Consider the following 24,154-nt stretch of genomic DNA (forward strand, 5'->3'; position numbering starts at 1 on the left):
TCGCTTCATGTAGAATCTGCTCTAGAGAGCCATGTATCTGACTAGAAGTGTACCTCAGTATATAATTTCCTACGGTATAAACTCTTGGATAGAGTGTACCTCTATATATCTCTGCCCAAGGGACCTCCTCGATCGCGCCGCGTACAGCCCTTTGCAGCACGGGACGCCGTTGTTGCAAAACGCCCCTGCCCCGTTGCAGCCTCGGCAAATACTCGAGCTGCGGCACTAGTATCTGCTTTTATGTATAATATCGTATGCAAAGTGACTTCCTAGGATATAGTAGAGTGGCGCACCTTTCCACAGTGTTCTCTACATAAACGACTTTGATGAATTTAAAGTGCGTCAACATATACGCTTCTGGATAACTTTTATCACCAAGTGACTTTCTAGAATAGTATCGCGCATGAATGTATTATGCGAGTGATACCTGGTACTGTTCGAGGCACTTTTATGTAAAATCGAGAATCAAGACATGCCGGCAGCCAGGATCGGTCAGAAGACGTCATCACGCTTGACACCGAGTTCATCACGCTTGATAAGGCCACCCGTCATGAATCCTTGCGCAATAAATGAAACCAGTGCGCGTTAGTCGCCGCTTGCAGGGTGCGGCAAAAGCAGCGTGAGCGTGCCGCCGTCATGGCAGAAAAACCACAGGTGCGTGAGCATCACACAGAAACTGGCCGCGAACGCCGCGCACTATGCAGTAATATCTTGTGATTGCCGTTGGCCAGCTGACCCTGGACACTTCACCAAATGCCGCGGGCAAGCCATCAAACCCTCCACCCGGACCTTTTGCAAAACACACGCATCCGACATTGGCAACAAAGCCAAACCCCCGTGCTGGGAAGCACTCGGGTCCGAGGAGCACTGTGACCCAAGCAAGCCCCAAGCAACGGGGCCGCGTCGCGTTGCATCGCCAAAGCTGGGCAAGCCGGGGACACAGCATAGCCCCCCCCCCCCCTTCCCCTCTCTGGTCCTCGACAGCCGTTGATTTATCCCATCCATCAGGCGAGCCGCAGCTTTCATCAACCGCGGTCAATTAATCGAGCAGCGTTGCAGTCATGCTGGGCTGTCTGCGCTCTGATTCGCCGGACACTGCGGACGGGGACTGCGAACGACGGCTTCGGCATCGGCGTTCCGGACACAGCCCCAGCCTGCTGGCCCCGGCGCGGTGGCAAGCTCATTTATGCGTGGGCACGCGCTGCTTCGACCCTGGCTGCGTGGACCCCTGCCGCGGCTGGCTTGATTGCCTGCGGGTGACGTGGCCAAGGGGTTAGGGCTGCCCCGGCGCCAGGATGAGCTGCGATCGTTCGCGGACCCGGACAAGGTGCCCCAGCAGAGAGCACCATGTATGCGCAGGCCGTCGTTTAGCTTGCCTTTGGCGGCGCTGTTTTTAGCCCTGTCTTTCGTCTGTCTTTTGTCTGTCAGGGGTCCTGCCCCCTGCCCTCTCGCAATAACCAAGCGGCCGGATGCGCCTACTGCCTGCCACCTCTTGATTATTGCCTAGCCCGGCGATGCCGCGCTTCCACCACAACTACCAACACAACCTGGAATCTTGGGATGCGCCGCGCATCCTGCGCCTGCCACGTGCCGGCAGGATTGGGGATGGCATCGGCGTCAGATACAGCCACGATTTCGCAGCCCCGTAGCACACGTCACCAACGCACAAGGGGATCCAGTACAGCGAATGCAACGGCGGCGCGAGGTCGTCGTCTCCTTGCATACCACGGACGAAGGGGGCTGGACAGATCCCACGTCCCCTGTCGCGCATGCCCCTGCTTCGAATGGGGGCTGGCGAACCGCCCGTGTCGTCTGGCAAAGCCTCTGACGCTGTTGATAAGAACCGGGCTTGTACCGACCGTCCTGGGCAATAAAGACTAAACCAGACGCTTTGCGACGAGGAAGGCCTTGGGCACCGCTGATACGTTGGGGGGGTGCAATGCAACCGCTTAGACGGCGCGCGTCTGATCCGGGGTACACTGATTATCTAGCGCAGCCTGGGGAGCCCTGTTTCGGCCGGGCAGATGGTATAGCGAGCACAAGCCTGTCTCGGAGCTTCCCATGCCAGGGGATCCTCTCGATGCAACTAAGCTGCATCTACCAGCCACCGTGGGTGTCGAAATCGTCGGTCGATAAGGGGCACCTTACTAACTAAGCGGCCCACACCACCATATGTGATATTGCCCATATATAAAAAGGCAACATCGTCGGATTTAGCCCCTGACCCCTTTCCTTCCATCTAGGCCCTGATCCAAGTGAGGCGTTTCGGCGCACAGGATTGGCGCACTTTTTCATAAATAATGGCACCTTGACAGGATTAGTAAGGATCTGCAACACAACTGTATAGAAGCGTCCCAGAACACCACAAACCCTGTTCACGATGCATCGCGCTACCAGGGGCTGCTTACACGCCCCTTATACGCCAATTCGGCGCACAATAGCAGTAAGCCAGGGCGCCAAATCGTATCGAGAAGCATACGCCTGTGCGCCAAAACGCCTCACTTGGATCTGGGCCCTAGATAGTCAAGTCATAACATAGCAAATCAAGAGTCATTGCCTTGCAACACTGATACCTTTGTATCACGCGCGCGCCCTACGTACAACTGGGTACCCCTTTTCTTTCCCAACAGTGGGAAAATGTGCAAGACGCTGCGCCGCGCGAGACCAGACGTGCGCTGCCATGCGAAAGCTCGTTTCTGGCGACGCGCATCGGTGCGGCTCTCGCTGCGATGGGCATCTCGTCAGAGCTAGGCGCGCTTCGAGAAGCACTCGCAACCCGAAAGCCAGTTGTCGCTGGTGTGACTTGTTCCTGGCGCAGCACCGCAGGGAGGCTGCCTTGGCTTGCCTTCCCGCTCGCTGCCGGCACCCATGTACTATACTTGAAACGGCGCCCGTCCGCGCCGCCGGGTCCGTCTCAACCAATTCACCCGGTTCCATCGGTCGGCCAGTCGTCCAGTCGCACCCGTCGGACATATGCCGCCAACAAGCGCGGCTCGTCGAGATGCTACTCTCGAGATGCGACTCTCGCGATGCAAAGTGTTTGATTGTTGCCGACGCGTTTAGGCGTCCCTAATTCCTCGGGCCAAGATCAAAGCCCGCCGGCCGTCGACTCTGCGGTTCCCCAGAGGAGCGGCAAAGGACGAGGCCGCATCGCCATCGTGCTTCGTTTCAGAAAGATCCACTTGGTGATGCCACCGCGCCGCACGCTCGGCCTTGATCTCTGTCCAGGCACGTCGTTCAAGCCGACTATTTAAGACGAGCAGAGGGAATCGAGGGTTGAAACGAGACTCGCGCAGAGCCGTGCTTTCCTTTCAACTCGTTTGGTGTGCTCGACCCGTCTCGCTGTGTTTGATTGTGAAACCCCCCTTCCCACCCTTTCTTCTTGTAGATACACTTTATATATAATATATATACACATCTTCTTTGCAAGCCCCCCCCCCTTCTTTTTTTTTTTTTTTTTTCAGCGCAAACGCAAAAATGCTCGTCTGCTTCTTCACCGCCGTCCTCGCTGCTGGCAGCGTCGTGGCTCTGCCGGCCCGACGCGCCGACGCCGTCTCGCTCGACGCCAAGTTCGGACGGGACGGCAAGCGCTACTGGGGCGTGGCGACCGACAGAGACCGCATGTCGCCCCAGGCCGTGGCCGTCATCCAGTCGCAGTTCGGCCAGGTCACGCCCGAGAACAGCATGAAGTGGGAGAACACGGAGCCCCAGCCGGGCCAGTTCCGGTTCGCCGACGCCGACGCCCTCGTGTACTGGGCCCAGAGGAACGGCAAGCTGGTCCGCGGGCACGCCCTCCTCTGGCACGCCCAGCTGGCCGCGTGGGTGCACGGCATCTCCGACAGGGAGACCCTGACGAGGGCGATCCAGAACCACATTGCCCGCCTGGTCGGTCGGTACCGGGGCAAAATCTACGCCTGGGTACGGGTGCCCCCCCCCCGCCTCCCCTCCGGCCCGGAGATTCCCAACAAAACGATTCCCCGCCTCTGCCGCGGTTTTTTGCTGACCCTTTTTTTTTTTTTTTTTTTTTTGTTTCCATGTCGTCCAGGACGTCTGCAACGAGATTCTCAACGAGGACGGGTCGATGCGCCAGTCGGTGTTTTACAAGGTCCTGGGCGAGGACTTTGTGCGCATCGCGTTCGAGGCTGCGCACAGGGCTGTATGTTTTGCTGCTTGTCGATTTCGCGCGCTCCTGGAACAGGGTGTTGACACTCGGTAGGACCCCAATGCGAAGCTGTACATCAACGATTTCAACCTGGACGCCCCGGACGGTGCCAAGACGAGGGCCATGGTTTCCAGGGTGCAGAGGTGGCGGGCGCAGGGCATCCCCATCCACGGCATCGGCAGCCAGATGCACCTGAGGACCGGCCAGGGGCCCGCCACCGCGGCGGCCCTCCGGGCGCTGGGTGAGGCGGCCCCCGAGGTGGCCGTCACGGAGCTGGACGTGGCCTTCGCCTCGCCGGCCGACTACGTCGCCGTGGCGAGGGGGTGCGTGGCCGTGAGCAACTGCGTGGGCGTGACGAGCTGGGGGGTCGGCGACGGCCTCAGCTGGCGCGGCCGCGAGTACCCGCTCCTGTTTGACGGCAGCTACAGGCCAAAGGCGGCTTATGAAGCCGTCATGAACGCCCTGTGAGGCGTGTTGTCGGAGACGGCCTGGGGCTGGTCCCGAGGTCAAATAAACATCTTGTATGCCTGCATGACCAAGTCTTGCTTCTAGTTCTAACATCTTGTATGCCGGGTATTACCGCGCGCGGATTCTACTTGCTGTAAACACCACTATATACCTGACATCACCTCTAGAGGGTAGGTCTCCCCAGCATCAACAAAACCCGTTCCCAGGAATAAAGGTACAACTGCTCCGTTCCATATATACAGCGCCAACGCCGACAAAAGCACAAAAGCCGGATCGCGGAAGGCCCCCCCCCCCTCCTTCAGCACCCTGTCACCATGGCCCCAAAGACCGCCCCGGCACCCCCCAGCACCAGCAGCGTCGCAATGCTGGCGCCCACCCTGTCCCCGGTCGTAATCGCATACGTCTTCCTGCCAAAGTTGTCGGCGCCCGAGCCAGCGTCAGGGTTGCCGGTCGAGATGCCGCCCGTCTTTTCCGTCACGGGCGGGTGGTCCGCCACCCCGACCAGCTGCGACGAGACGGCGGCCAGCACGCTCATCTCCTGGCCGGCGCCCGTCACGCCGTCGTACTGGCCGCTGGCCCACTTGAAGCCGCACTGGCGGCCGTTGGCGCCCCCGGTGCACTGCTTGATGGCCGCCTCGGCCGAGGTCCGCAGCACGGGGGCGATGGTGGCCTGAGTCCAGGGCGCCAGCTCGGTGATTATCGAGTACCAGCGGTGCACGAAGCCCTTGTACGTCAACATGTCGGTGGTGCAGGTGCCCACGTTTTCGCACGAGATTTCCACGGCCACGCCGTCGGGGAAGAAGGTTTTGAGCCCATAGTTAACTAGCCTGTCGACTCTGTCTTTCCACACTTGGTCTTGGGTCTGCGACGGTTAGCGGTGGGGGAAGAAGACATGTATATAAACAGGCGTGTATGTGTATGCATGCATGCATGTATGTATGTATGTGTATACGTGAAATGGAAAGAAAAGGCAGCTTACAGCGTTGTACATAAAGGCAGCCCCCAGAGCCCACACCCCGTTGTTGTACGAGAACTGGGCCTTGTTGATTTTGGTACAATTGCTGGCGACGCCGGCCCCGTCGTAAATGGCGTACGTCTCGCTGTCGAGAAAACCCACGCCTTCTATCCAATTCCACGTCTTGACGGCCCAGTCGGAAAAGGTGGTGTTGGCGGTGTACCGAAACAGCCTGGCGCCGAGGGCGAAGAAGCACCCGTTGGCAATGCTATTCTTGTAGTCGTAGCCGTTGTTGGCAAAGGGAATCTGCCAGCGAAGACCCCCGCCGCACGAGTCGTCGTGCCTGTCCGGGTTGGCCTGCGTGTTGAAGACGCCCTGTGCGAGCGACAACCACTGGGGCTTGTCTGAGGGCGGGTTGGGGAACCTCATCTCGGCGGCGGTCATGGCCGCGAAGCCCCAGAAGCCCTGGTCGTCGTTGCCCAAGGAAGCCGTGACGTTGGGGGGCATGTAGGCATCGTTGGGCCCGACCTGCCACTGCAGGGCCTGCATGATGTTGTCGTTGTAGGACGAGTCCCCGGTCCAGGCCCAGTAGTCGATGAGGGTCGCCCACATGGCGCCGGCCTCCCACCAGTAATAGGCGCCTGCGGGGGGAGGTCCGGGCAGGATGCCAGGCGTCTGGCCCGATTCGTTTCCCTTGTAGTACTGCATCATGTCCCAGGCGATGAGGCTGGCCGAGGTTCTGATGGCGTCTGCAGGCGAGACTGTCGGTTACTGATACGGGCGCGGTTTTAGGGCTGGAGGCAGCTTACCAGGGGAGGCTAGAGAGAATGGATATGCTGCTTGCGCGAGACAAAGGTACAATGCCGAGGCGGCGAGAATGAGGGGCGCCATGATTCCGTGAATGTGCTTTTTTTTCACCCCTTCCCTTTTTTTCTCCCCTTCCCCCCCCTTTTTTTTTTTTTTTTGAAACGGTGTACCCGACGCTGAGCTCTGAGACGGTGCCTTCAAGGTCGATTGTGCATGTTGCGCCGTCGAGGACGAACCGACGCAGCGGCTTGGGGGGGGGTCGACAACCCCTGAATCTTCTAAGGGGCAGCAGATGAACAGGTCCCCGGGGGATCGGCTCTTGTTGCACGGTTTACTGCAGGTTATCGTGAGTCGCCCAGTCCAGCTCTAGCAAGCGCATCATGGTTGGTGATGAATTGGGAGGATGAAGGATTTGGATGCAGCGCGACCTCGTGAAAAGAATCCGAGAGTGCCAACGACGCCCATGCGCAGAGCAGAGCTCGCAAAGGTTGCGGAGCGAAGCTGGGGAGGCTAGCCAAGATTAGCTCGGCCCCCGGTGCCGCGTTATCCGATTCCATTTCCGTCGACGAGCGGCAATGCGGCTTTGACATGGTGTGCGGGCCTGGGCGGTGCCGTGCAGCGGCAAGGGGGATGCCGATGCCGGCGACATGTTGGAAACGGATGCGCTGCCGTCATGAAGCCTAATGCCTTTCAAACGCATCCAGGCGAACGGTGGCAGCGGTCCCCAAGGTAAGCGCTTGGGGTTTGGGGGAAGATGAAATGACGATGTCTTGGGAAACGATAGGAAAAGGGGATGGATGGAGGGGTTGGAAGCGAGGCGTCCTTGCTGGTTCTTGCCCAAACGGGACAAGCGGGAGGCACGAAAAAATGCCGAATGCCGAATGCCGGATTCTCGCCCCACCGCGGCATGGGGCGCCCAATCAGCAGCCATGAATTGGTCTTTGCTGACGAGGTTGACGAGGCGCAGGCAGTCAGTCCCTTTGCTTTGCCAGTTTTTCATTGTCTTGGCAAATGCCGTTGATCCTTGACCTTGACAACCCGATGGTGATAAAGGCAATGATTTAACCTGGCGACAAGTCAAGACCCTCTACCAGCAATATTGGTTCCGGAGGGCCCATCTACGCGGGTCGACATGCTGCAGGTACTTGAGTACGTACCCCTCAAGGGCCCATCTGTCCCGTCACGTGCACGTCGCGCTTTTCCGCCTCTCCTATCCGGCATCGGCACATGCCTCTGTCCGTAGTCTGTCTATCCTTTGAAAGCTCCCTCGCACCGCGCAAGCAAGCATTCGTACGGGTCTTCTGCAGTATACATTCAGCTTATCTACCATCTACCTCGGGGTTTACGGCAGCATCGCCAACGCCAAGATTTCTGCAACGGCCTGCTCTGCCCCGCACAAGAGGACGGCCCCAATCGGCCCGCGCGTGATGGCCGGTACCATCGCAAATCACATCCACAACTCCACGACCCGCATCGCTTCAAGTAGGGGGCTTTCAAGGCAACGGGCCCGGAGACATGGCCCCTCGAGGTGGCAGAAGCAGCCACCAACCAATAACAACCACTTCGGTCATCAAGTCCGACTCCAAGGATAATTGGACGGGCCCATGACAGATTCACATCCACCGCTCCCCTTGCCGTCAATCGAGGCACGGGCATTGGACCAAGGAGCTGGCATGGACCTTTTCACAACGTAATTATGATTCCACCATTACCGCCAAGGTGTCCCTCCCAACCAAGCAATTGCGTCGTGTCCGGTGGCAGTGGCAGTGGCACCTTGCGCTGAGGTGACGTCATGCTGAAGTCGGCGGGATCCGGCTGAATTCGCCTTTTTTTTTTTTTTTTTTTTTTTTTTTTCCCTTCGAAGACGCATAGATCTTTCTCAGTTGCTTTATCGCGCAGGCGCCCGGAGAAAGGATATACTATAAAGCGCTTGTGGATGCTCCTCCCCTGCATCGCACCCGGAACAAGAAAGTCCACGGCGTGCCCAACAGCCATCGTCTGAGCGTGAGTGTGAAGCAAGGGTCGCGCCCGCTGAGCCCTCTTTTGTCGAGGCCAAAACCAACAACCGGCTCCTGTCGAGGATAATCCAAAGGCTGAAGATAGAAAAGAAACGAAGCGAAGGGAAAAGAGCCGAACGAGGTAAGAAGAAACAATGGCAAGTGGAACCCTGGCGTGATGACTGGCTGCATCGACATATGCAGGCATGTCCAGAGAGACCCAGACTAACGGGAACATAGGCGACCAAGATGCGGAAATCGAAATCCCCCAGTCACGAGCAACTCCACGATAAAAACACGGAACGCGCCTACATTGCCGCGTCCAGGAGGGGAGACCGCAGCCTAGACGCCCGCGTCAAGTCAGCGCAGCGGGCCAGCCAGATCCACAAGGCCATCACCGGCAAAGCGCTGTACATCACCAAGGACATTGTGAAAAACGAGGAAATGTACGAGGAGATGGACGACAGGATCCCTCTGCCGTACCAGTTCATGGCCCACGGGACGCAGCCCGGGGTCCTTGGCCCGAGCCCCGGCCACGGCAGGCAAGCCCCCCGTTCGCTCCTTGTCCTCGAGATGGACAAGATGTGGCGGGACGGTGTCATCAACCGCCTCTTTGAGCAGTCATTCACCCGGGCAGACGGCGAGGCAGGCGAACTGTGGGTGTTTCCAAAGCACAGCCACCAGCCGCACGAGCAGACTCGGCAGAGACTACAGCATCACGCCCAGCGGCCACGGGCTTCGGCATCGGCTTCGGCATCGGCTTCGGCATCGGCATCGACTTCGGCATCGGCTTCGGTTTCGGCTTTGGTTTCGACTTCGACTTTGACTTCGGCTCCCGAATCCAGCGTTGGTGGGCGTCGGGAACCAGCACCGGCACCGCCAGGCTCCCACGCCGCTGTACTGGACGGCAAGGCATGCCGCAAGAGGAAGCGGCTGGACGACGAGATTTGGAAAAGAGCCCTGCCGGTGCGTAGGAGCTCCTGCGCGCACCAGGGCGGCCTGTCGCCCGCACCGGCCGCCACAGCTGCGTATGCGAGCCCCTCGTCGCCTGGGGATGGCGCCCACGTCTTTCCCGTGTACCGAGTAGATGCGGCGGCGGCCGAGAGCGACGTGGGCACTATCGACGACGTTGAGAGTGGAGACAAGAGGGAGAAGTCGGAGGAGACGGAGGAGATGGAGGAGACGGAGGAAACGGAGCCGCCTGTCGAGGCGTCGGGAAGCGGGGTTTCTGCGGAAATCGAGGCTTCCGCGTGGAGAATCATCGAAAAGGAAGCAATGGACGAGGGGATGGATGCCCAGAGCTGGATGGACGTGCTGGAGTACTACAGCTTGGCGTGAGCCCTTGCCCTTGCCCTTGGGAGCGGGCTTGCTTGCTACGTCGGTGGTGAAGAGAGCATCCGCGGATGTACGGTTGATTGTGGAAGAAGCGACGAAACACAGAGACGTGTAAGGTGCTTGCTCCTCGTATATGCGTTTGCCGTGCATTGCCGTGCGTTGCCATATGCGTTGCCATATGCGTTGCCGTGCGGCGACTGGCTCCATGTTCATCTCGCATGGTTGCTTGCTTGTTGCCTGGGCTACCGGCTCCCAGCTCTCGGCTCCGGCTCTCGCCAGCTGTGGCTGACGCTGGGCCGGGGCCCGGGGGGAGGGAGAAGGGGGGAAATGCCAGCGCTCGGAGCCGCCCACGTCCGAGGGCCGCGGCAGATAAAACACAACGCAAAAATAAAATAAAAAAAAAAAAATAAAATAAAAACAAAAAAGGAAAGAAAAAGAGAAAAAAAAAAAGGGAAAAAAAAAGAAAAGGGAAAAAAGCCCAAGGTGCGCGCGCACATCTCGATCTAACTTGGAGCAGCCAGCACGACCCCCTGAACCGCGGATGCCGCGACACTAAGGCATCAATCCCCCATTCCACCCCGTCGGGGGCAACGACATTTTTCGCGCAAAGGCGACATGGCGGGGGCGTCCAGGGCTAAAAAAAAAAAAGGAAAAACAAAAAAAAAAAAACCCTCCGGGCCGACAGAAACCCATGCGCTGCGTGCCTGGAGACAAGAGGGAACAGCGAGAGGAAGAGCGAGCGTTGAACCATTCCCACCCGTCACCCTCGGTGCGGCTCTAAACTGGTTTACATACCCTAGGTAAAGAGGGCTTTCCTCATCGGCGTCATCGGGCGCCTGGCTGGGAATCGCCAAGATTTCCGGCTGGCCTGGACGCCGCAGCAAAGCTGGCAGCCATGCGCGCTGTGGGGATGGCATGATGGCTGGGTGAGTGCCGATCGATGCTCGACGTGCTCCATCGGCGGCCAAATCCCGTTCATCGTGGTCTGGCCCGTCGGACCGGCCTGATTGGCCAGCGCCGTCGGAAGCGCCTCCGGGCCACGCCGCCCGCCCGAGGGTACTTTGCCGCAGGCCAAGATAATAAGGCACGGCGGTGCCCTTCGCCCCTGCCAAAGCGCCAGCGCAACGCAACGCAACTGCCGCTGTATTTTTCCTTCTTTCTTTTGTCCTTTTTTTTTTTTTCGTTTTTTTTTTTTTTTTTTTTGCCTGTTTTCATCACCTTAGGGGAGAAAAAAAAAAAAAAAAAAAAAAAAAAAAAAAAGAGAGCGAAAAAAAAAAGACAAAAAAAAGGAAAAAAAAAGACAAAAAAAAGGAAAAGAAAAGACGACCAACGCAAAAAGCGTCGAACCCCTCGCGAGCTCGCGTCATACGGCGCGACTGACCGAAACACACAAAGCTCCCCTCCCGCATGCAACCACCATGGACCGTCGCTACGTGCCGCTGAGGCCATGGAGCCCCGGAGCGTCAGCCAAGGCGCCGGCCTTTCGCCTCGCCGAGAGCAAGAGACGCCGGGTGGGCGTGAACGTTGCCTGCAACGACTGCCGGAGGAAGAAGATCCGGGTATGTTGCCGCGAGTCGAGCGAGAAACCAAGACAGACGAGTGACCCCCCCCCCCACCCTCCCCTCCCCCTTCCTCCTTCCCTCCTTTTTCTCCGCCGCATCTGCTGAAAGAAAGGGAACAAAAAATATACACGGAGCGTCTAGTGCGACGGCGGACGTCCCACATGCACCAACTGCCAGGGCAAAAAGACCAGCTGCGAGTACCGCGACGAGGAGGGCCACCTGTCCAAGGAGTCCAAGGACCTGGTCGTCCACGTCACGCAGAGCCTGAGCCGGCTGCCGCACGCGGAACAGACCAAAGTGCTGCACGAGCTGCGCAACGAGATGGACGCCTGGAAGATCCTCTCGGTGCTGCGCCAGGGCACCGCGTCGGGCAGTGAGCAGCAGTTGGCTGAGAGCACCGGGGAGACGCCGACCACGGAGAGCGACCCGGCCGCGCCGGACGAATGGGAGTCGCAGAATCCGGTGGCCTACCCCGACGTGGAAAACTCGGACGCCGAGCCCTTTTACTTTCAGCCGCCGGCGGCCTCGCTGTCTCCGACCGAGGGGCAAGACGCCGCCGCCGGCACGAGCGTGTATGTTGCCCGCCTAACCCTGAGCGCGGCGAGCTCCTCTCCTCGCTTTCCTCGTGCAGAGAAACCACCACCCCCCCAGCTGACAGCCGGCCCCATGGCAAGCGACGAGCCCGCGGGATCGCACGGTCCCACGCCGATGCCGATGCCGATGCCGATGCCGATGCCGATACAGTGGCAGGCCGCCCTATCCGGAGACCGCGACGCCGGCCCGGAGGGCGGCAAGCCCTCCTACCCGCCCGGCCTGTGCGACGACCGCCTGTGCGGCCTCGACATCCACCGCTGGACCAGCGTCGCCATGGACAGCCAACTGGCCGCGCGCTGCATATCGCTGTACCTCGAGACCGACCACCCCCTGCTTGGCCACTTTGACCCCGAGCTGTTTGTCGCCCAGTTGGTGTCGGGGGACACGGAGCACTGCTCGTCCCTCCTCGTAACCGCGTTGCTGTACTGGGCTTGTGTACGCTGCCCGGACCGCCCGCGAGCGCTCTCCAATCTCTTGCCCCCCCTTTTAACCCCCCCCCCCCCCTTTTTTTTTTTTTCTTTTGCTTCCCTTCTTACACGCAACAACCCGTCCTCTCGTTTCGGGCCCCCCAGCCGCTGACAAAAAGGTCTTTTTTGACCCGCGCACAGCAAATGTACAGCGCGATTGACCCGCAGACGGACGAGCTGGCCCTCAAGTGCTGCGCCGAGGCCGAGAAGCTGTGGAGGGCGGAGCGCGACGCCGGCGCCGACTCGACCCTCACGCTGGCCGCCACCGCCTTCCTCAGCCTGGGCCACCTGGGCCAGGGCCGCGACCACTCCGTCCTGACGTACCTGGTCGAGGCGGCCGAGATGGCCGGCCGCATGGGCCTGTTCACCTTCCAGGGGCAGCGGAGCGGCCGTAGCGTGCAGACGCACTCGAACGTCTACGGCGCGGCCAAGACGCCCTACATGTACGCCGCGTGGGGCATCTTTAACTGGCTGACGTGGGTTTCTCTTCCCTTCTTCTTCTTTTCCTCCTTGTTTTTTTTTTTTTTTTTTTTTTATTTTTCCTCCTCCCGTTGTGTTTCACCCTCTGCTCAAGCAAAGCGCGCAAAGGCTGTGAAGCTGACCCCCGGTTGTCACCGCAGGCTCATGTCCCTCTTCTACCACCGACCCGGCATGATTTGCCCGACGTCGCCGCCGCGCATCGCCATCCCCCGGGGCGACGTGCCCAACGCCAAGGAGACCTTGTTCGGCCTCGACGCCGAGACGGTGCCCTGGGTGCCCGCCTACATGGGCGACACCTTTCCCTACCTCTGCTGGTTCTGGACCATTGCCAGCGAGACGAGCCGGCTATACGACGGCGACGACGGCCAGCTCCCGCCGACCTGGGGGCCTGACCGCGCGCTGGCGTTTGCCGAGTTCAAGTACCGCGAGCTGCTGGCGTGGACCAACAGCCTTCCTCTGCAGCTCATGTCGAATCACCACACGCAGCACCACGTGCAGGTCATGCAGTAAGCGTTTCTTTGCCAGTTGGCTTTTGCCTTTTGATGCCCTGCTTTTGCTTTGCGCCTTGATAGGTCTTTTGCTGGTCTTCATCATCTCTTTCTTCTTTTCCCAATCTCTGTTCCTAGATCCTTCGTCTCTCTCTTCTTTGCGTCTCGATGTCTTGCTTTGCTTCGTCGCCCGGCTGACTTACCCCCTCCCCCGCAAGCATCTGGCTGCACGCAACCATCCTCGACCTCTTCCGCCCCTTTGTCCGCGACCGCTCCCGCCACGACCAGCGCTTCCGGACCTTTGCCAGCAGCCACTGCACCGCCCGCGCCGTCCGCGAAACATCCACCGCCCGGCTCAAGAAGCTCATGGTCAACTACAGCCGCAACTACGGCTGCTCCAACTTCACCATCCTGTGGCACACGGCCCTCATCTACGTCGCCAACGCCGTGCTCGACGACGAGCCCAAGCACCAGGACTGGTACTCGTACCTGGTCTTCTGCCTGTACGGCTACGAGCGCCTGAGCCACTCGTGGCGCGTGGCCAAGGCCATCACCAAGGGCCTACTGTCCATGACGCTGCGCAAGGGCGACATGTCCGCCGTCGCCGCGCGGCGCATCCTGGCCGACCTCGAGAGCAACTGGCCGAGCCGCGCGCCGCTCGGCGGCATCGAGGCGCCCTTTATGCTTGACCTCAACCGCGCGCTGTCGGAGCCCGGCACCGCCTCGGTGGACTATCTCGCCGGCCAGCTGGAGGACAACATCCTCCTAGGCGACTACACCAATGTGTTTGGGGACAACTGACACGGCTACTGCGTTTTTTTTTTTTTTCTTTTTCCTTTTTTTTTTCTCTCCTCTTCCTCTTCTTACCCTCTTCTTTCTCGCGCGAAAAGGCTCCCTGCGCGTTAGAGTGTACGATAGAAACGCACGGCCGTGCTGGACTGCCAAGCTCCGACGATGTGGCGGAGCTGAGCGGCGTGTGTTATTGTGCATGTAGAAAGGCGTCATGGCTCAAAGCAGCCGCTGAAACAGGAGGTCATGAATTTAATAACATCGGGGTTGCCTTTCTTTTGGCATACCTAAACACCCCCACCCCCCCTTTTTTTCTTAAACCCACCCCTGGTCAATGCTATTCAGCGTGTGTTGTTTCATGCGAGTGTCCCTCTCGCCTGGTGACGACGTGCAGTTTGTACATTTGTGCTCCGGGATCGTCAATATCACAATACGCAATGCATCAAGCCTCCATGTATCAGTGCCGCCCAGTTCCCTCCCCTCAGGGGGGGGGGGCAGGGGCTCCCTTTTCCCGAGAGCTGACATCGTCACGGACTTGGTCACACTTGTCCCACCGCCCTCAGCTGGTTCTGGGTGTGCCTCCGATGCCGCGCTTCCATCCGCACCATGTCCTCGACAATCTCCTTCACCTTGTCCCTATCGCCAGCCTCGACCGCAGAAGCCCTCTCTTCCGACCGCTTCCCCGACGGTCCCGCATGCGCAGCAACAGGGGCCAAGCCTGACACGCCCATCTGCAGCGTCGCCAGCCCACTCATCTCCCCCCAGCCGTCGTCGCCAACTCTTCCCCCCTCCGCGCACGACAACTCCCCATACACAGACGCGTCGGGCTCGCGGAAATGCACGCTCGCCCCCGCCGGAGACATCTGCTCAAAGCATCTCGTCCAGTCCATGCTGGGATAAGGGTCGATCTCGTCGACGACGGGCCACTGGGGCAGAGCAGCCGGGTTCAGGCCAGCAGCTGGGGCGTCGTGCGGACCGGGAGCATGATAAGCGCAGCCTGGGGGCAGGCTGTGTGCAAGACCATGCATGTCCACGGGCTGTGCAGTGTTGTTTTGCGGTAGTGGGGGCACTGCATCATGCTTGGGCGGTCCTACTGACTCCGTTTGAGATGGGTCGACCCACTGGATAGGATAAGTTTTGGTTACCTTTGGGTTGGCAAGGGTGCGTTTGGCAAGGGGGTGTGTATTGCATCGTCCGAGGAAGCTTGGGGCGTTTGTTCTTCTCGGCTTGCGGGTGAGGAAACCTGTTAGTCTTTGACTGGTTTCTGTATTTGGGGGGCGGGGGGGGAAGAACGCAGAGACTGATGCCGGGGTGGCCATGACATTCTATCTATCGTGAAGCTTGGAGGCCAGGATGGCCGCAAGACTCGCCACCATGGATGACCGAACCTTCACGCCAAGCTTCTCCTGAACAGTCGTGTCACGTAGCCGAGCCAAAATCCCATCTTGGCCGACGCCATGCCCTGCCAAGGTTTGGCCCTCGCCATCCGTCACTATGTGATGTTGATGTCATTGAATCCAGCTGGACTACAATTTTCTTCAGGATTTTCCCCCTTGTGATAATGGCATGTTATTCCATATATGAATGTCGTGGTCCTGGGTTTTTCCTCTTTCCTGGAACGATACATATACCTGCGCTCGAATTGCTTGGAGCATGAACCGGAAGAACTCGGCTCCTGGCCACAGCTCTATCACGAGGGGCACCAACTACGATTGAATTTTATTGGCTCGATCCTGTCCGGCAAGGCCAATCCCGTATCGATTTGTAATCTGTAGAATGTCAATTTCCTCGTCTCCTTATCGATTCCTGCTTTGACGGGCATGTGTCGGTTGCTCGCTCACGCCCGAGTGGCCCTTTGAGTTTCAAGGCTGGGACGACAGGGCGCTCCGCAAACCCAGCCCTCACCCCTCCTTCGCCCGTTGACGATATGCCATTCTCTTGTTCCCCATGCCCATACGAGCGAGAGGACGGGGCTCGTCTCGTGCGGCCTGGAGGAATTCAGCTCAACTTGACAAGTTGCCCACATGGTGGATTTGATGGTGTGGGCGCCCCAGCCCCTACAGAGGAAGTGCGAGGATTCGCCCGCTCCCTCCCCCCCCCAGGCAGCCTGGAGATTTTTAAACTCGTCTTTTCCTCCATTTCCCCCCTGCCCTTTTTCTCGGTTTTTTTTCCTCTTCCGCTTTTGGCCTGCCTCTCCTTTTGCCGTGTTCATATTCGCTGCAGAGCGCAAAGGGTGGATACGAGGTAGCATATAGTCGAACTGGGGGGAGGCGGGAAAGAGGGTTGGGGGGGGGGGGGGGCGCGATTTGCCTGGCAAGGTGCAAATCGACCCGACTCACGGGACAGTGAGACAAAGCGGGATGGCGTGCTAATGATAGCTAATGCGGGCGAGCTGATGCGCGTGGCGGCGACGCGCCAAGCGACATGCGTCGGCTGCGCTGGTCGTCGAGGGCTCCCAGGATCCCCAGGCGCAAGGCAAGCATGAGGAAGAAAGCATTCTTGCCAGGTGCGATGGAAACGCGACCGTTCTGATGCGATTATGAAGGCAGAAAGAGACAAACTTTGCGCCCCAGCCTTGTCTTTGGCCCCCTTTTCAAGCCACCACGAGCGAAAGCCGAGCCACAAGCCGCTCCACGGGTTTTCTTCCTCCTTCTTTATTCTCATTATTATAAAAATTTTCCTTTTTTTTCTTGAAAAAAAATCGACGTATCAGGCCACTTGGGAACGTTAGCGGGAAAAAAAAGTGACACTCGACGTGTCTGTCCCGCGAAGCTACCGTCCCCCGTCAGACGCCAGACTTGCAGCGCTGCAGCGTCGGGCGGCGGGCACGTCGTTGCACCACGGCTTTGCCAATGGGCGGTCCGGAGCCTCTGACGCCATTCCGCGGGAGCCCATGGGCGCTAGCGCCCAACCCGCAAAAAGACGCCAAAACAGCAGCAAGGAAGCCCACACGACCAAAGACAAAGGACAAGCCATCTGATTCACCTGGACGGCAAGCGGCTGGCGACGCGCGCCGGCTCCGCTATGCCCCGCTCTGCTCCGCATCCCGGGGCGCTGATTGGCCGTGCCGCCGGAGCCTCATCCGTGGTGGGTCCAGCCTCTGTCATTCGCCACGCGGAGCTTCCGCCGGCGGCGAGTGACGCGCCGCCTGGCTGTGCCGCACGCCGAATCCAGCGGACTTCCCTTTACTGTCGTGGACTGAAGCCCACAAGCCACAGCACCGAACCTGCACCTTCGTTCTCGCTCGAGCTTTGGGACGACGTGGGCCTATTTCAGCTCGGCGAATGCCAGCGCCCGTTGGCCGTCGGCCTGCTTGTCCGATGGCGCAGCAGGCGAGCAGCTGGCTTGTTGGACGAAGGGAAGGACGCCTAGTCTCCGGCACGCAATCCGTCTGGTGAGCTGGGGGTCACTTGGGAGTCACTTGGGACCCTACTTGCCCTACCTGTCCACCTCCTCCCACCTTGATTCGATACTGCGCAGCGAGACGCCGGCATCTCGCTACCAAGTCGGCAGGGATGCAGCCAGATGCGCCTTGCAGAGTGCAAAACCGTCAATGGTCTATCGCTAGCTGCCTGCGGGGCCTGCGACCCGTCTGCTGCGACCCGTCTGCTCCATCGAACAAAGCGCCTTCAACAATGCCTTGTCATGCAATCCGGCCATCCAACGAACCACAATGCAGAGCTCGGGTCCTCCTCCTCCCCCCTCTACCCCCCCTCCCCCGGGCCTCCGCCCTCTTCTTCCTCCAGGACGGCTCTTCAAGACAAGCCCTGCGTGCGCAATGGGGGAGAGACGCCTTGCCCGGATTCAAGCGCAGACTCAGTTTAGCATTGGTGGCTTTAGCCCCGCCTGCAACTTTGTTCCACATGCAAGCGATTTGCAAACCTTTTAACCATGCATGCGAATCCGCAGCCGGGGGAAGCAGGGGGTGGGTGGAATGGTTACCAGTAAGCGGTTCCTTTTCCCTATCGAGATTCGACAGCAGGCAACGACGACCGTGGTGCTGTCAGTGAATGGCTCTTTGTTTGCCACTCACGAATGACTAAAGTCTTGTCTGTTCTTTTTTCCCCTTCCGTTGGCCTCTTGCTTCTGCTGCCTATTTTCCTCGTGGCGAAATAAAGAAAAGAAAAGAACAAAACAACAAACCCCTCCCCGGCGGATATCAATTCCATAGCGTTTAAAAAGGCGAGGAGAGACAAACGAGCTATACACCACTCATTGGCCGCACAGAGCACCGCTATCCAACTTTTGCCGGCATTTTATTTCTTTCCGGTCTGGATGAAAGAAAACGTCGAACCGCGAGACTCCATTCCTCTGGCCGCGGGCGAATCCTCTCGCCAGACTCTCGAGTACTCTCCGCAGGGCCGGTCTGAGCGGGATACTGGCCTAGTCCAACCTGCCCCATGTCCCTCTTCTGTATCACCCACGACACCGGCGCGCTGGACCACGGCAAAGGAGGGAAAATGTCGACCTTGGAGCAGTACGCTGATGGTGCCCTCTGGCTGGATGCCTCGCTCAACGACTTCATGTTCCCCTCCACCGGCAGGTCGTTTGTCGACATGCCCTACGAGTCGCTCTACATGATGCCCCAGCCCGAGCTGGAGTCGCTCCTGCTGCAGGGGTCGTCGTCCAGCTACGACGCCAGCCCGGACCGGTACCACCCTTCCTTTGCCGACGATCAAGAGACAGCCTGCCGCGGCGGCTTTGGCCACCACCAAGCCGGCGGTCGGCCGGCCGCGCAGCCGCTCCCCGCGGCGACCTCGACCTCGCCTCTCTCAGACCGCAGCTGGACCGGGCACTCTCCGAGGAGCGACTCCTCGTCCGCCCGCTCCATCGGCCCAGCTCACAGCGCTGCATCTGCCTCCTTGCCGGGCCTCGGCCGCCGCAGACGCAGAAGCGCCCACGCGGCAACAGCGGCTCCGGCTCCGGCCCCGGCTCCGGTTCCGGTTCCGGTTACGGCTTCGGCTTCATCTTCGGCTTCAGCTTCGGCATTGCCTTCGGCTCCAGCTCCCCTGCCGTCGCCCAGCAGGGCCGGCAAGCACAGTGGCCAGCGCTCAAAGACGCTGGAGCGCAACCGCATCGCCGCCACGAATTTCCGCAAGCGCAGCAAGGAGTCGGTCAACCAGCTCGAGACGACAAAGGCCCAGCTGCAGAGCAAGCACGACGAGCTGCGCTCCGAGTTCTCCAAGCTGACCGAGGAGGTGCTGCAGCTGAAAAACGACCTCATGTCCCACGCTGTCTGCCACGACAGCAGGATAGACCGCTGGATCCGGACCGAGGCCCAGAAGTTTACGCGGAAGCTTTCCAGCGCGGGCCAGTCGTGCCAGGGGCTGACGGCGCGGCCCGCTGCCCAGGGCTGCTGTACGTTGCTGGCATGACTCTTGTCTTGCCCCCCCCCCTTTTGCAAATCCCTTCCTTCTCTGACTGATGCAAATTTCATAGATGACACGGGTGGATCGCCCGAAACTTCGGACGGCTTCGCCTCCGTGTTTCCTTGCTCGCCGATTATCGAGGGCGACAAGAGCTGAGCCCCTTTTTTTTTTTTTGGTTTTTTTTTTTTTGTAAAACCACGCCCGGCCAGCCATGTCCGGTAGTTTGCGCGTGGTGGCTCGGGTTGTGCAAAAAGTATCTCTTGTGGTTGTATGACATTTTTTGACGCGGGGAAACAAGCTGCAGTTGCATTTGCAGCGCGCGGGAAAGCAGAAAGAGGGCTTCTCATGGAATGGGCCGGTTGGGGTTACAGTGCGCGTTGCTCAGCGGCTGACGGCACCAAAGCAGCTCTGCTTTGAGGTTTCTTGCTACAAGTCGTGTGTGTTATTTTCAGTGATTTCCTCCCTGGGGGCGTGCCGGCGGTGGTGGCTGGGGGCTTCAACTCACATTCCTAGCGTAGCAAAAAAAGGTGTCACCATTCGCGACGCTATCACGTCGTCCGTCCCCACGACTTGCCACCTCGTCCATGTTTTGCTGGGCATCAAGCGGCTCGTTTGGCTGGGCTGGCGGGAGCGCACGGGACGGACGCACCGTGGGCTTTTCTGGTGCGGCAGGCCTGCTCAATATCTAGTCGTCAAGTCGGTCGCCGTCTCGGCCACGGCTTGGGCTGGCGAGCTGGGAGACGCACCAGCCAATAGGTTTTGCGCAGATTGCCCTCTCGGGGAGCGCGGCTAGATTCATGCATTGTGATTCGTGGCCAATCATGGGCTTCGGCATCCGCAATCTACCATGGAAACCGGGGCCAGGTGTCTCGGCCCAAGTTGCAGTGCTTCCTTCTCTCGTATGTACCCGACAGGGGGCCACGAGCGGGATGGAGCGGCACGAGGAGTGAGCGTGCTTTGCAGGTTTCATGATGCCTGGAAGCGCTTCACTTGGTTGAGTGCCTTGCATGGGGATATGCTTGGTTACGACGAAGCGCATGGCTGCTTCATGTGCAGCAGGTTTCGCCCAAGCTTCACATTGTCAGACACATGACGCACCAGACGGAATCGAGTCCTCATATGTTCCTGTGCTACGACGGCGAAGATGCATGCCCTTGGCCGCATGTTAGAACCTGGTCAGAGCCGGCGACCCCTGTGCCGGCGCAAAGGAAAACTTGGTCTCCACAAACACCTTTTGGATGCCGTCTTCCTTGGCGTCAAACTTGTGGTACACCTTGTCCAGGTCCTCGAGCCGGACTCGATGAGAAACCATCATCAAGGGGTCCAGCTCACCCTTTTCAATCATGGACAGCAGAGCACGCCAGTGCTTGTGGACCGGGGCCTGGCCGTTGCCGATCAAGCGGATTCCGCGCTGCATCAGCGACCCGACGTTGAAGTGGTTGGTCTGACGAAGGAAGGTTGTTAGAAAGAAGAAGAAAGGGAAAGAAAAGGCGGCGGAGAATAGACAGGCGCTCGACTCACATATCCCACGTACACGCCCGTGATGCCGCATCGCCCATACGCCCTCACGCCCTCCACCATCTCGTTGATGGTCTCGCTCGTGTCCGTCTCCGCCCCGGTCGCCATCTCCAACCAGTGCTTCCAACCCTTAGCATACTCGCCCGCCGCGCACTCGAGCGCCACGTCGGGCCCGCGGTTGCCGCAAATCTTCTTCAGCTGGCTGACCACCGTCTCTCCGTGGGTGGGCCCGCCCGACAACTTCTTGAAGTCGAGCAGCGTGAGCTTATCCCGGTGCTGCGCAGGGAAGCGCCCCTGGATGTGCGACAGACGGGGCTCCGTGTCGACGAAGATGACCTTGTCGGCGCCTTGCATTAGGGCGAAAAAACCAGCCATCTGCCCAACGGGGCCGGCGCCAAAGACGGCCACGTTGTCTCCCTTATAGACCCCCGTGTCCTGGACGCAGTGATACGACGTCGCGAGCACGTCCGAGAGGTACAGTCCTGCACCGACCCGTTAGACGTCCGGCCACAACTACCGGTGGGTATGGGAGGGACAGTCAAACCTTTCTCGTCGGGAACATTGTCCGGGAGTTCCAGCAAGTTGACATCCCCGAGCGGGACGCGCACGTACTCTGCCTGGCCGCCCGCAAACCCCCCGGTCAAGTGGGAATACCCAAAGATACCAGCCGTCCTGCCGCCGTACAGGGCATTGGCCAGGGCGCTCGCGTTGGTCTTCTCGCACTGCGACGAAAGCTTCTGCTTGCAGTAGTAGCACTCGCCGCAGGCGATCTGGAACGACGCAACGTATCGCTTGCCCACCTGGACGTTGGTGACTTGGCGTCCCACCTGCTCTGCCACGCCGCAGAACTCGTGGCCCAGGATATCGCCCTTGGCCATCTGCACGATCGATCCGTGCAGGAGATGCAGGTCAGACCCGCAGACCGTTGAGCCTGTCACCTTGAGGATGACGTCCCTGTCCTCGATGATTTTCGGTTTCGGCACCCTGGCTGCAACGAGGTCAATCCCACGGGTCAAGGACCAGATACACAACGCGACTGGAACATGAACATCGGGGCGCACCGATTTCCACCTTGTTCTTGCCCTTCCACACCAGAGCCGTCATCAGGTCGCCTTCGCCCCCTCCGCTGGGTGGGTACGACGACACGTCTTGGGCGGTGATGACGTTTTTGTCACGGCCCAGTACCTTTTCGGCAGCCAACGCAGCTTGCGACGTTGCCATGATGCTTTCCGTTTGATTCAGTTACTTTGCTTGGAAAGGTTGCTTTGAAAGGTTGCTCTCGGGCAGTTTGTTGATTGGGGTCGCCGACGGGTGATGGGCAATACTTATAGAAGCCCCCCTTGGGTGGAAAAGATGACGAAATCGTGATAGCGTACGGCACTCAGATGGGAACAATGACGAAATCGTGACAAGTGGAGTCCAGTCCTGCCCGGCCATGCTCCAGTACTCCAAGTCTGGTGGAATGACGGTGATGGAATATACCTGAGCATCATTGCCGACGATGCGCAGGATTACAAACAGGCCGTCGACCCTCAATTCATCACCCCACACCGCCACTTGGCCGACGTATAGTCACGACGGCGTTTGCCGGGTTTCAAGGTCCTACTTCCCGGCCGCGGTCGTGCCGCCAGTCGAGTCTTGTACTGCAACGGTCGTGAATTCCGTCAACGTCATCCCAGGCTTGAGCCTCTGAGGTAACCTCTGCGAGGTCTTGACGTGGCGACATCATGTGTCTCCATCGTGTGTCTCCAAATAGGCTGGTCCATCTCTTCACTTGCTGGTCAAAGCTACACACCCCAGTACCGGCTGAGCCGCATCTCCAAATCCCAGGGCTGCCGAGGGTGCCGTTCAAACATCAAGGTGACAAGATGGGAGGCGTAGGGCATAGTCTGCCGTCTGGCCCACAAGCAGCCCAAGACTTTTTGTTGCTGTTGAGCTCCTCTTCAGAGGAAGGTTGCCTCACCCGGCTAGCCCGCCAGTATCTGCCATGTAGGTTGGTCGCGCAGCCAGGAATACTGTCCTGGTCACATGGCTAAAGGGTCTCGAACATCAGATGCTCGCTAATTTGGACGTGTTTTCCATGCAACACGTGAATGGCGTCGGACGCATTGGAGAGCATGCAAAGCAGCGACGGCATCAAGCACGGGTAACAAGGGCACTGCGAGATGTTTTGTGGGTGACCAGACGGCTCTCAAACCAGCGGTGCTCCAAGACTTCCTTCGCCGGAGTACTTGTAGAAGCCTCGTACATATGCATTCGTCTAACTAGCTCGCAGATTCGGTCATGTCCTTCTATGCGAATTCCCAGGCTCGGCGCTCATCAAAGGAGAGCTCTTCTATTCACCTCTGGAGAGTATAAGAGTGCCATCGTCTGAGGTGCCATTCCCCGTAGCTGGCCATTTCCATCTCCACCAATCTGGTAATTTGTCGCTATAAACTCTCGGTCAGGTCTGACAGCTTGAACGCGATATTGCCGGTGCGAGAGTCTCGAATAGAGAGCTATTATCCGTAGAAACAATAAAAAATCCCGATTTGACTTATCTGCCTGGCTGATCCTAAGCTGCAAAAGCAAGTCGAACCCCCGTGGGACCTGATATGCAGTTGGGTCATGCCCCGAGCTGGCGGGAGCCTGATCTCTGTAGCAACTTTATAACGCCCCAGAGACCAGGGGGAAGTGCTTCAGGACAAGACAGCCATGTTTTTTCCGTTCGTTCCGTCCGCTAAGAACGGTCCAGCATCTGGACCAAGTGGGTTCGACCGGGACGATCCCCTGAAAGCGCAGATATCGCTCGCAGAATCAAGATTTTCGTGCTGGTTCCTTTTCCACGACGCGGAAGCCATGATATCGTCGCTCCGGCTTGCTCTAAGCCAAGGTTGAGACCAGGGTGAGGGGGCTCATGGAGGAAACGGAACGGCGCTCAGGGGCGGGGTAAGGAGCCATAAAATCGCCGTTTGTCGAAGGCCTCTGTTTTCTTGGAGAGCATATAAACGCACGCCACAGCCTCGGATCCGAGATGGAGAATCCCGGCAGTGCCTGAATAAATGCGTGGATCTGCGAATGTGTGGGGATGAGGGTCAAAGTTTGGTTTCCAGTTTCCAAGGAAAATGTGTCAAAAGCGCAAGGATTCGGGAAATTTGCCGATAACGTGACCGCGAGAGAACGC

The 24,154-nt window shown here is 59.0% G+C and overlaps 8 protein-coding genes across 8 annotated transcripts; 5 read left to right on the forward strand and 3 right to left on the reverse strand.

Moving 5' to 3' along the window:
- Positions 1-3,477: 3,477 nt before the first annotated feature.
- UV8b_06991 (uncharacterized protein) lies at positions 3,478-4,630 on the forward strand (the record flags this gene model as incomplete). The annotated part of the gene is made up of 3 exons (XM_043144488.1): positions 3,478-3,918; positions 4,046-4,156; positions 4,217-4,630. The coding sequence occupies 3 exons, from the start codon at positions 3,478-3,480 to the stop codon at positions 4,628-4,630; spliced, it is 966 nt and encodes a 321-aa protein (XP_043000423.1).
- Positions 4,631-4,928: 298 nt separating this feature from the next.
- On the reverse strand, positions 4,929-6,476 carry UV8b_06992 (uncharacterized protein; the record flags this gene model as incomplete). Its single annotated transcript, XM_043144489.1, has 3 exons — positions 4,929-5,492; positions 5,610-6,334; positions 6,395-6,476. The coding sequence occupies 3 exons, from the start codon at positions 6,474-6,476 to the stop codon at positions 4,929-4,931; spliced, it is 1,371 nt and encodes a 456-aa protein (XP_043000424.1).
- A 2,068-nt stretch (positions 6,477-8,544) lies between these two features.
- UV8b_06993 (uncharacterized protein) lies at positions 8,545-9,727 on the forward strand (the record flags this gene model as incomplete). The annotated part of the gene is made up of 2 exons (XM_043144490.1): positions 8,545-8,547; positions 8,630-9,727. The coding sequence occupies 2 exons, from the start codon at positions 8,545-8,547 to the stop codon at positions 9,725-9,727; spliced, it is 1,101 nt and encodes a 366-aa protein (XP_043000425.1).
- Positions 9,728-11,142: 1,415 nt separating this feature from the next.
- UV8b_06994 (uncharacterized protein) lies at positions 11,143-14,116 on the forward strand (the record flags this gene model as incomplete). Its single annotated transcript, XM_043144491.1, has 5 exons — positions 11,143-11,283; positions 11,428-12,315; positions 12,489-12,823; positions 12,968-13,333; positions 13,534-14,116. 5 exons carry the CDS (start codon positions 11,143-11,145, stop codon positions 14,114-14,116), a joined length of 2,313 nt encoding a protein of 770 aa, XP_043000426.1.
- Positions 14,117-14,643: 527 nt separating this feature from the next.
- Positions 14,644-15,423, reverse strand: UV8b_06995 (uncharacterized protein; the record flags this gene model as incomplete). The annotated part of the gene is made up of 1 exon (XM_043144492.1): positions 14,644-15,423. The coding sequence occupies one exon, from the start codon at positions 15,421-15,423 to the stop codon at positions 14,644-14,646; it is 780 nt and encodes a 259-aa protein (XP_043000427.1).
- Positions 15,424-17,128: 1,705 nt separating this feature from the next.
- On the forward strand, positions 17,129-17,476 carry UV8b_06996 (uncharacterized protein; the record flags this gene model as incomplete). The annotated part of the gene is made up of 1 exon (XM_043144493.1): positions 17,129-17,476. The coding sequence occupies one exon, from the start codon at positions 17,129-17,131 to the stop codon at positions 17,474-17,476; it is 348 nt and encodes a 115-aa protein (XP_043000428.1).
- Positions 17,477-18,504: 1,028 nt separating this feature from the next.
- On the forward strand, positions 18,505-19,629 carry UV8b_06997 (uncharacterized protein; the record flags this gene model as incomplete). The annotated part of the gene is made up of 2 exons (XM_043144494.1): positions 18,505-19,462; positions 19,544-19,629. The coding sequence occupies 2 exons, from the start codon at positions 18,505-18,507 to the stop codon at positions 19,627-19,629; spliced, it is 1,044 nt and encodes a 347-aa protein (XP_043000429.1).
- Positions 19,630-20,638: 1,009 nt separating this feature from the next.
- UV8b_06998 (uncharacterized protein) lies at positions 20,639-22,212 on the reverse strand (the record flags this gene model as incomplete). Its single annotated transcript, XM_043144495.1, has 4 exons — positions 20,639-20,917; positions 20,995-21,473; positions 21,536-21,979; positions 22,053-22,212. 4 exons carry the CDS (start codon positions 22,210-22,212, stop codon positions 20,639-20,641), a joined length of 1,362 nt encoding a protein of 453 aa, XP_043000430.1.
- Positions 22,213-24,154: the final 1,942 nt, after the last annotated feature.

Source organism: Ustilaginoidea virens, chromosome 5 (assembly GCF_000687475.1).
Source record: "Ustilaginoidea virens chromosome 5, complete sequence".
In the NCBI taxonomy this organism is placed as follows: domain Eukaryota; kingdom Fungi; phylum Ascomycota; class Sordariomycetes; order Hypocreales; family Clavicipitaceae; genus Ustilaginoidea; species Ustilaginoidea virens.